Source organism: Rhododendron vialii, chromosome 10a, assembly GCF_030253575.1.
Source record: "Rhododendron vialii isolate Sample 1 chromosome 10a, ASM3025357v1".
Classification (NCBI taxonomy): Eukaryota; Viridiplantae; Streptophyta; class Magnoliopsida; order Ericales; family Ericaceae; genus Rhododendron; species Rhododendron vialii.
In genome coordinates, this window is record NC_080566.1 from 2,645,807 (window position 1) to 2,657,162 (window position 11,356).

At 40.1% G+C, this 11,356-nt stretch overlaps 1 protein-coding gene across 5 annotated transcripts; it reads right to left on the reverse strand.

Moving 5' to 3' along the window:
* Positions 1–2,273: 2,273 nt before the first annotated feature.
* LOC131303235 (U-box domain-containing protein 41-like) lies at positions 2,274–9,459 on the reverse strand. 5 transcript variants are annotated; one of them, XR_009191921.1, is made up of 3 exons: positions 8,134–9,459; positions 6,220–7,746; positions 2,274–2,957 (listed from the first exon to the last, which is right to left on the reverse strand). XR_009191921.1 is itself a non-coding variant. In XM_058330012.1 (2 exons), exons 1-2 carry the CDS (start codon positions 9,208–9,210, stop codon positions 7,018–7,020), a joined length of 1,806 nt encoding a protein of 601 aa, XP_058185995.1. In that variant the 5' UTR covers positions 9,211–9,459; the 3' UTR covers positions 2,274–7,017. The 5 variants fall into 5 exon arrangements, 1 of the variants encoding a protein (XP_058185995.1); XR_009191920.1 differs by having other exon boundaries at positions 2,274–3,002; XR_009191922.1 differs by having other exon boundaries at positions 2,274–5,298.
* Positions 9,460–11,356: the final 1,897 nt, after the last annotated feature.

Below are 11,356 nucleotides of genomic sequence, written 5' to 3' on the forward strand. Positions count from 1 at the left end.
CTTTATTTCGGACGATTATACCCCTCGTAATTTTCCTTCCCAACCCCAACCCCACGTACTCATTTTTTGAGCAAAAGCAAAAAAATTAAGTGTTCTAAATTTCAATCTGTTTGAATGAATGAGAAGATTTTATTTTTCTGATTATTTAATTCTAAAGGGTCATAATTAAATTTTAACTATAAGGCTTTCGTTGATTAGCCCTAAAAAAGTAGTAGAACCAAATATCTCTTAGAGCTAACCAACGAGAGTTCTAGAGTCAAAATTTAATTATGACCCTTTAGAATTAAATGATTAAAAAAATAAAATCTTCTCACCCATTCAAATGGATTGAAATTTGGAACACTTAATTTTTCAACTACAGTTTATATATTAAAAAATATGGTTAAAAATTAAGTACTCCAAATTCAATCCGTTTGAACCGATAGAAAGATTTTAGTTTTTTGATCATTTTATCCTAAATGGTCATAGTTAAATTTTGACTCTAGAACTCGTTAATTAGCCATAAGAAAGTCGTACAACCAAATATCTTGGGACTAACCAACGAGAGTCCTAAAGTCAAAATTTAATTATGACCATTTAGAATTAAATGATCAGAAAAATAAAATCTTCCCACCCATTCAAAAGAATTAAAATTCGGAACACTTAAATTTTTTTTAAGCTTTCCCCAAATGAAGCCTTGCACTTTTTTCTTTTTTCGGTCCCTTGCGGCTTTGCACTTTTTTTTTTTTTTTTGTCATTTAATAGTTTTTTACATCAATCCCCCTTTCTTATACCTCCAATTAATCCTCCATCCAAACCAAGTACTATATAATACTCCATTCATAAACATCACATCAACGTGAGTCATCCCTTATTAACAAATACCCCTACTATCCAATCTCCCTTTATTACATAATACCTCCAAACTTAATCCTGCATGCAAACGGGCCCTGAGGGTCTTTCTCAAAAAAATTGTTCTGAGATCTCTTTGGCAGCAGGCTGGCATTGTCCAAATCTTGGGGCACATTTGCACATGTTCCGCCATTTGATCATAATGGGTCCATTGCCGGTACATGGTGTTCTATTATGAAGGAAACTTCTCAGATTTAGAATTTACGGGGCGGTTCCGGGGACACTTAAAAAAACCAATAAAAAAATACTTCGTAGTTCCCGATCGAATTTTGATGATCCGCGCAGCTCAATGTGATCAGAACGTGATTTTAAGGGTGCTCGCGAGAAATCAGCAAAAAAAAAAAACTGGAAAGGGCTTCATCCGAACAGTTTTTTATTGAACTTTATTGAACGGTCCAATAAAAAACTGCTCAAATCAAGCCCTTCCCTGTTAGTTTTTTTGCCAATTTCTCGCGGGCACCTTTTAAATCACGTTCTGAACACATTGAGCGGCTCGGATCATCAAAATTTGATCGGAAACTATGAGATTAAGATTTGGAGTGTTTTTTTAAGGGTTTTTTTAAGTGTCCCCGGAATCGCACCGTTAGATTTATCTTTCATTTTAACAAGAATAATGTTCTTCAATCATGGATTTATAGATACCCAATCAATATGCAAGTGAAGTAGAGTGCAGTTGGTGCCTCTCTTATAAACTTGTGCACATGAGCAGGATTCAATTTCCGCATGCATCCATCCTCCTCACAAGTCTCCTAAGATATAGTAGATTAGGATTAACGAATGACAAAAAAAAATCCAATCAATATGATTATTTTTACAAAGATGCTCTACTTTTTAATGAATGCATTATGAATGATTCAGTATATTGGTTAGATTCAAGAAAGAATACGATGACATTTATGTTAAATTTTCTGAATCTGTCAAATTAGAGGGAATTGGGTGCGGATGTAATCTTCCACAAAGTACAAGGTTGTTAACTTGAACAAATTGAATGTTAGGGACACGGAGTGTATCCGCACATAAGTCAAACCACAGTTGTATAAGTGAAATTTTCCCTTTTATTTATACGAGATAAAGGATGCTTCTTTCTACGCTTCTAGTTTTTTTGGGGGGGTTTTGGATCCCTTCTAAGCTTCTAGTTTAAATCATGTTTCTGTTCATCATAGTCAAATAGGTTTTGACATTGAAAAAGATGAGGTATAATAACACTACCATAAGTCCTGAACCCGTAAGCGCCATTTTCATGGCTATTCGGCAAAGCGCAAAGCCCGAACCCTCTTTGCCTCCATAGATTCATTAGCCAGATCTCGTCTATGGTAAGACTCAAACCCTTAACTTCATATGGTGAGACAGATCTTACCTACTACACGACTCGGAACAAAGGATTTTCTTAGTGGGAGAGGACCAATTAGATTTACCCAGTTTGTTATAATACATGTCTCCAAAGTTGATTACGGTAAGAGAAATGACAGAAATGTACTCATATACAAGCTGAAGCTGGTAGTCTACTACACTCTACTTGAAGAAAACACAAATGAACATAAATTACAAATGGAGTTTGAAGTCTGGTGTGCAGTGGGCAGCATCACAATGGAGGGAGTGGAGCTGGAAATGAACGGAGGAAGAAACCGATGCTTGCTTTTCTTACCTCAATGTGCATTCTCGATGTTGTCTTCATGAACCTCTCCTTCTTGTGGGCATTTGGATGTCTGTCACCCCAAAGCCGGCGAGTTCATGAACTTCTTGCAACAAAACTGAAACTCATAGCTCCCCTTTTCCGACTCCTCTCCTTGAAAAGTTCCTCACCGGCTCACTCCAAAGGACTATGTGCGTCGATATTACACCTTCACCTCCTTCCTCATACCTGGCCACTTGGTTCCTATTGTTTGTGCATAGATCAACATGAAATCCAAACAATCTAAGATACTGGTTTCCTTGATTTGCATGGTCGAGTAGAAGTTTCCATAACTTGGAGAAAATTGATGGGCTAGCAGTAGCACAATCTAGTTTGACCACACCCTGTTCCATCCGACCCATTGCACTTGGGAGTCGATAAATTATACGCCCATCTGGAGGAATCATAATGACTTGCTTCAATTTATGCTCAAAAGATCCTGATTCAAGTAGTCACTTATTTGGCACTTCCCAAGAAGCAGGAAGCTAGGAATAATATTTTAACCCTTCTTGAAGGATTCCATCAAGCACATGATTTGATCAATAAGTATGCATTTCTTTATACAATGCGAAGTTGATTCACAAGAATTCATCCATTTTCCGAATAAAATATACTGATCCAGATTTTGGTCGCCATAAATCAGGACATAGTATTTTCAGTACGCATTTAATAGAGTTATCTTTCATCTTTTTGTAAGTTCACATACGTGTATAGAAGAGTTAAGAGGATTCAGTTGGTTGTCTATTAGTATTACAAACGAAAAAATCTGATTTACAGTTATGTCTATCGTATAGTCAGAAAATTGTTTACAATCAGGTCTTGTACAGCCATGGATAACCTATGTGGTGGGAATGCAAGGAATACATTTCTATGGTTAGACAATTGGCATCCCGTAGGCCCTTTATTTGCCAAGTATGGTGCAATTGTGATCTACATCTTGGGCAGGAACCACAATGCTAAAGTTGCTTCCATAATAGCTAATCAGAATTGGCAGTGGCCCAGAAGTAGGAATTCAGTGACAAGAGAAATCATAATTCTTAAGGCATACCCCTGCTTCTCTCACCCCTCATATCTCTCAAGAGGACTCAGTGGTTTGGAATCTGAAAGCGGATGGCAGATTCTCTATGATATCTGCTTGGAATGCTTTTAGAAGTCCTCACCTTCTTGTTAATTGGTCCAAGGTAATTTGGTCTAAGCATGCTGTCCCTCGTCGGTCAATCATCCAGCAGTGGATGGCAGTCCTGGGTAGGTTGTCTGGTTGTCCACCAAGGATAGACTCCTTAAGTGGGGAGTGCTTCTGGATGCTCAATGTGTGATGTGCTCAGTAGCTGTTGAGACTCATGAACACCTCTTTTTTCAGTGCTCTTATTCATCTCAAGTCTGGAGATCAATCCAAATGGGGCTTAGGTCTCATTGCCCCCATAACGATTTACCTCAAGTTATGGAATGGATGGTGCAACATGGTAATGATTCTCAGCTTCCATGGTTGATATCTAAGATTGCTCTGGCTGCCTTAATCTACTATGTGTGGGGAGAAAGGAACAGATGGATTTTTCAAGTGATGACTGATATAAGGGTTTGTGCTAGCTCTTGGAGAAAGGTTAAGAAGACAGCTACTAATATGACCTTCTACTCTTCTTGGAATATCCCAGCCAGAGTTTTTGACAAAGTCTGAGTCGGTTCCATTTGTTTCCTTTTGGAGTTAGTTTTGGACTAAAGCCTAACTAGCAAAGTTGCACTGTTGAATTTAGCTTGCCGTCTTTGTTTTTGAGCTTGTTTGGCTCTTGTATTCCTGGGGTACGCCCCTGTGCTTTGTAGCTTGGTTTTTGTCAATAAAATTTTAATTTACCCAAAAAACAGAACAATCTGATTTGAACGTATCCTGCTGCTGAAAACACTTCGGAGCAATCAACGTCAGATATAAAACTATTACACCACTTAGGCATATTAAGAGCCTTTTAGGTACCCCTTGCTTATTAGCTTTTTTGTTTTATCTTGTCTTTGAATCTTTGCTAATTTTACGTCTTGATTAAGACACGGAATAAGCAAACAAAAAAGAGCTGTCGAACATGCCTAAGTAAGTAGTCCAAGCCATACTGGGCCAGAAATACAGTTGGACTTATTAAGGAGGTGTGAATGCATGCAAATATCAGGAAACAAAAGATGCTCTAACTTTGCAAAAGGCCTTTATATCTTATGAAAGCTAAATGATACTTCATCTTTTTGCCATTTCAGCATGATATAGTGCTCTTGCACTACTAAATTTCAAAAGGCAAATTTAGTGAATAATATTCGTAAGAGAAAAAAGTTTTCTCTAAAGTAGGCCACGTAGCCCATGAAATCCCCTACAGCCAGGAGTCAAGCTCAAAGTTCCAAAGTACAAAGAGTGGGGAAGAAATTTGCTGGAAAATATTCTTTAAAAAATGGATTAAAATAAACACTAATTGTGACAGGAAGAATCAGACAAGCATAAGAGATTGCTGCATTATGTGAGCCCATCCCTACCACTACAGAAAGGAGGGGGCCAAAATCCCTAAAATTGGACTTTACAAAAAAGGGAGGTGGAAAGTGTTAAATTACTTGATATACATTGCTATGCTCATTTCCTAACAGCTTAAGTTTTCGGGAGAATTGGTAACTTAACATAGTATCAGATCTCAGGTTAAGAGTGGTCTTGCGTTCAAGTCCTTCTGTTTGCATTCTGCTTCTTCCCATTGTATTATGTTTCGCTCCATCTACGAAAAAAATTGCATAGTTGCAAGTGAGGAGGGTGCCAGGTAACTTGATATATATTGATGGGTTCATTTTCCAAAAGTAAGTTTTTGGAAGAATTGGTAACTTAACATAAAGAAACTGGCTTTATCAAGTGCCTTTGATATTATATGGTATCCACCAATCGGTGACCAGAAAAAAAAAAAAAAAAATCAATTAACATGAACCCACCCATCCTGAACCTGAACCTTCTTAAAATGTTCTTGCCAATGGGAAAGGAAACAGCTCTTAGACAAAGGAGTATTACTAGTGGATGGTGATGAAAGCATATATACTGAAAATGTCATCAGTAAGATCAACTAACACACATATTTATTTTATGCAGTGGAAGACACTTTTAGTTTTTAGTACTCACAAGGGCCTGTTTGTTTGTGGAAGGAACACATAATTCCATAGGATACAGAATTCCATCGGGCTAACAATGAGAGGTTCAATACTTGCACAACTATGGTTATTATATATCGCACCTTGTTGGATTACATATTCGGATCCGAGGGGCCTGCTAAAGCAGAGCAGGGAGTGCAGCGCCATGGGAATGCACAGCACATCAGTCCCCCCGGATCCTACTACATGTTCTCTGCATTGTTTAATCCGAACTGGAAAATTTTAACGAAACACAGAACCACAGGACGTTTAGCCCCCTGAATGTATAGTCAATCTGATGCTCATTTTCGGTCAACCGAAGGGGCCACATGGGTTGCATGCATAACAAGACAGTTAAGTAACATCAACTTTGGTTTATTTGGGATAGCTCAGTGGTCTAACTCTTAACTACTTGGCATTTCTGAAAAACTGTCTCAAGATATTAGCAAATAGAAATGTAAGCAAGATGCAGAGACTTCACAAACAAGAATGAACGTAATAAAAAACAAAGCAGTACTTACTGGAGTTGGCATCTTGAGTTCTCTGTGGCAGTTCAAGCTCAAAGTAAACGTTTGTTCATAGTTTGGGCTCTTCTCTGAGAAATGTAATTGAGATGGACACCAAATTGGCAGCAGCTTGCATCAGTGGAGAACCATGATCAAACTAGATAGCACCAAACCAAACCTTCTTCATTTCAAGACCACCTTCGTGAACGCTTCGATATGCTTCATGTACATTCTTGCAAAGTAATTTTTTTGATAGTAAAAGTTTCGCTTATTCAGCAAGAAAGAAGAGGCTAAAAATTCGCATTACAATCGGAATGAAATCCCTGTAGCAGTATCTCTCATTTACTTTGGTAAGGGACAGAAAATTCCCAATGCTTTGTGAATTCAAATGCCATTGAAGTTCAAAAGAACTAAAATAAAACCAGTGGCAACCAAGACATGCAAATTGAAACCTTTCCCCCAAACGCAACTCTCCAAAAATGTTATTTACAATGTCAAAATCGACCACTGTCCCATTGTCATGAGATTCAGTAAATCAAAACAGGACCCAATAGATCAAATAACCAAAATGAGCCAACCATTTGCTTTGGTCCTTAACCAAACCAAGCATGAATGTAAACTTGAAAGAGTTTGGAAGGTCTCCAGTCCATTTTCCGTCCAGTTTGAGCCTTTTGTGACCTTATCCATTTGAGACTTTGGTGACCTTATCCAAGCCCACTTCGATGATCGAAACCACCCAGAAAACACTAACTACAATCCACGCACAATCTGACGAATATAAACAGCTCCAAAATGGCTCAAATTAGCACCAATTTAAAGTGTCTGACTCACCTCCTCCGAGTTGAGCAACGCCTCCCAATCCACCTCCTCTTCCTCTTCATCCCTCCCTCTCATCACCTCCAAAACTCGCCTTGCCTTCACCCGTGCCCTCTCGCTCCCAACTTCCTCCACCTTCTGCAACACCTCCTCTGCTCCGGCCTCCTTCGCCAACCCCTTGAACCTCAATCCTCCATGACTCAACCCGTACAATGCCGTCACGCAACTATCCCGAGTCGAATCGGATTCCAACCTGTCCCGACTCAGCATCCCCACAAAAACTTCAACCGTGCCAACATCCAGCATTACAGCTCGACCCTCCACACAAAAGGCCAAGTTACTCAAAACCAACAAAACCCGACCCGTCATATGGCCCATTCTCACCATACCCAGCAAAGTCTGAACCGACCCGAGTTTGACCAGCTTTACCCGGTTGCTCTGAACAAGTGAGAGGTGGTACAAGGCCAGAGCAGAGTCATTCTGAGTCCGCTCCGATTCGGATCGTAGCGCGTGGAGAAGCGGCGGCAACGCGCCTAGGACACCTATCGCGGTCTTGTTATGATTATCAAGGGCGAGGCTGAAGAGTGCCCCGGCAGCATGGTCCTGCGCCTCAGGGAATCCCGCCTTCAAGACGTCGATCAACGGCGGAACGATTCCCGACCGTACGATCCTCACCTTGTTTTGATTCTCCAAGGACAGATTCACCAGAGCAGCCACCGCGTTCACCTGCAGCGGCCGCGACATAGGATTTCAAGATTGGGTGAACAAACATAGAAAAAAATTGTCACATTTAATATATGATAATCTTTAATTATAACTATACACAATCTTGTCCATCTATATCTATCGCATAAGTGTTGCTAACAAAATACAATTATTTTCTTTCAAAACTCTTGGTTGGCATTGGAATGTTAAAAATAACGTTGTGCGGGCGACCTTATAGATAATATAACAATTTTTTAGGAAAAAAACTACTATAATGCTAAGAAAAAACAAAAAGTCTAAGATCACCGCACTGTGCCGCGTATCCTAGACTTTTTGTAATAAAAACTAGTACTACAATGTAATAAAAATTACTATAATCCGTTCGCCCATTAGTCCGTCCTTGCTCACCTGCACTGCGGCGTATCTCGATGCGATCAAAGACCGAACGGCGGAGAGCACCCGCGGCGTGCACAGACGGGCCCTCGAATCCTCTCCCGTTCGCGTCATCTTCCGGAGAGACGTCGCGGCCTCTTCTTGCTCGAACACGTGTAAACTCCTGAGCCTCAAAACGATGTCGTCTTCTTCGCTAGAGCTAGGGTTTAGGGTTTCTATATCGGAGGAAGAAGATGAATAGGAGTAGAAAGGGAGGGGAGTCGAGGAGCCGGAAGTCGCCGCGACCACCGATTCCTCCGAACTCAAACTGAGTTGACTCTGAGCCCGAGTCGACTCAGTATCCACTGAAATCCGTGATTTGGGCACTTGCCATTGACTCTTGTTGTGGGTTTCCCGTAATTCCTCCGACGTCGAACTCAATTGACTCGGAAACCGAGTCAACTCGGTATCCTCAGAGTTTCTTGATTTGGGTACTTCACATAGAGTTTTCTGGTGGGTTTCCCGTAATTCCTCCGAACTTGAACTGAATCGACCCGGAAACCGAGTCAACTCTTTATCCGAAGAGTTCCACGTTTTGGGTCCTTGCGATTGAGTCTTGTTGAGAGATTGAGTCTTGTTGCGGGTTTCCCGTAATTCCTCCGAACTCGGACTGAATTGAATCGGAAACCGAGTCCTCACAGATTTTACTGATGCGGGCACTTGCCACTGAGATCTGTTGTGGGTTTCTAGTGATTGGTGCTTCTGGCAATCCATCAGCGCCCGGACGATCTTCTCCGCAGAGATTCCGTCGACGGGTTCAGGTGGGTCCACGAGGTGTGCGTTGCACCAGTTGAGAATGGCGGACTTGAGAGCGAGGTTAGGAATAACGGCGGAGAAATTGGGAGCTGTCCCGTCAGATAAAACTGGTTTGAAGTTTAGGATTTTGCAGGATTCGACGCAGTTGCGCTCGAAGGTTTGGCCGGAGGAGACGATAACTGGGTCGGCCATTAGAGAGCCAGAGAGCGGGCATGTGAACTCCTTTGGGAGTTGGTTTCTGATGTGAGATGGTGACCATTGGAAGGATATCTTCCACCTCCGCTTGCCGCTGCCCATCTCTCTTTTCTAGTCTGACAACTCGAACAAAGTTTACGCGTGCCTCGACTAATTCTCAAAGAATTTTACCAACTCCAACCCTATGCACGAATTTCATCAGTCGAAGGGATTATACGGATTCTCTTTGGGTATATAACTTGTTGCTGTGAGAAAAGAAAAGCAAAACATGATAGAAGTATGGGGGAACAAAATGGAGAGAGAGAGAGAGAGAACACACTGTGGAGACGAGAGAATCAAAACATTGCTGATACCGTTACGCAAGTGATTATATTGGTGGGGTTTTGATTTGATTTTTCCTTATTTTACCCATGAAGAAAGAATACAAGAGAGAATTCACGGATTGTCGTCTTTAGCCATGGCCCCCTGGCTTTTCACATCTTTAGCCCTGGGCCCCTTGGCTTTTCGCATCTTTAGCCCTGGGCCCCCTGGCTTTCATTGCTTTCACAGGATTGTTTTATTTTATCAAATCTTTGTTTTATCCTAGAATTATTGGTTGTGGTTACTGGTTAGTGACAATAATGTGAGCCTAAAGGCCAAAGTTCTCTTTCTCTTTCCTTTTCTTTCGAACGGAGTATGGAAACTATGAAACCGATAATGCTATGGATACCGATAGTGTACAGATAGATGTGAAGTCCAATCTAGAATTTCACACAAGTGATTCAAGCTATTAAGTAATTTTTAAATAATTTGTGGAAGGCCATGCAAAAAATCACCTCAATCTAAGTGCTTACCAATCTTTAAGTTTTCCCTCTTAATAATTATGTGGTTTTGGCCCTTAAGTGCCACATAATATTAGGTTTAAGGAGCACATAATAAGGTTGGTTAAGTTTTGGGGCTGGCTCAAGTTCAACCGCTCTGCATTTTTTTTTGAACTGGTGGCTCTATTGTGAAGGACCTCAGAGGACATAATGTTTTGTTGCCTCTTCAGTTTAATAATCCATTTTGTTATCCACATCTATTCCTATGATCCTCACCCATTTTTTCGTCAATCCATCTCAATAATTTTTTCACCCATAAAATAAATCTTTCTTTCAGGAAAAGTACGGACAGAAAGGAGCATGGTATCTGCTCGTGTGGGTTTATTTATCTAGACTAGACACCATGTTGAAGCAATCTCTCTCTCTCTCTCTCTCTCTCTCTGAGACACAAACATAAGCTGCTTTAAGTCCCCTGTTTTCAGAAAGGCCCAAAAGGGACTACCAACCTTTATAGGTTTCTCAATTATGTAATGGACCTCTGACCACTTTGCATGGAGAAATACAGCCACCAAAGAAAGAATGAGAAAACATCTCATCAGCTCCTAGTGCATCATTATTGGTGTTTTCTTTCTTCTCAGCTAAGTTTCTTTCTTCTTTAATTTTTTGGTAAACTTTCTCAGCTAAGTTTCAAGCACCACTTGCGATGTTGAAATATTGTTGGGTCTCTCAAGGCTGGATTGTGTATGTTGTCCCTCTCTCTTTTGCTTTACAAAAAGTAAGAAGAATTCCTCTCCTTTCTACAATTTCTACAATAGGTTTGTTTAATACTACTAAATTAAATAATGTCAATAATTGGATGATATTTAGGAGTAATAATTATGTTTGTGGACGTTACTCGCGTGCACTGATATGTTTTGAGTATTTTTATCACCGGTGTTCAAGTCAACTTTATAAACAACTCGACTACTTTTATGACTCTGAAGTCAACAACCGAAGTCGAACTTGCGAGCTTAGAAGAGTAAACATTGCAGTCATATTCTAGCTCGATCTACCCCTTGGACTAATATGTTTTCTAATGTTGATTCTGGAAATAATATTATTTTTTAAAAGGTGTCCAACATGAGCATCTGAAAGGATCTTCCTTTGGGGTTAAGAGTTTTGGCTCTACCGGCCTCTACATAGCCTTCACAACACCATGCAATTAAATATGTACTATTTATGCTTTGAACTTTGTAAAAGAAGATTATTCCTCCACTACAAATTAGCAAGTGCTACCTTTTTGTTTGCTGTAGAGTCAAAGACTCTAAACAAATGGCTTATAATTCAATCATCCCTGCTGAATCTTGACTTACAAGGTTGTTGGATTGAAAAAAAATTGGAATTCCAATTTTCCATATCATCATTATTGTAGTTCTTAACACAAGCCCTTTTACTTTGTAAGAGAGAAA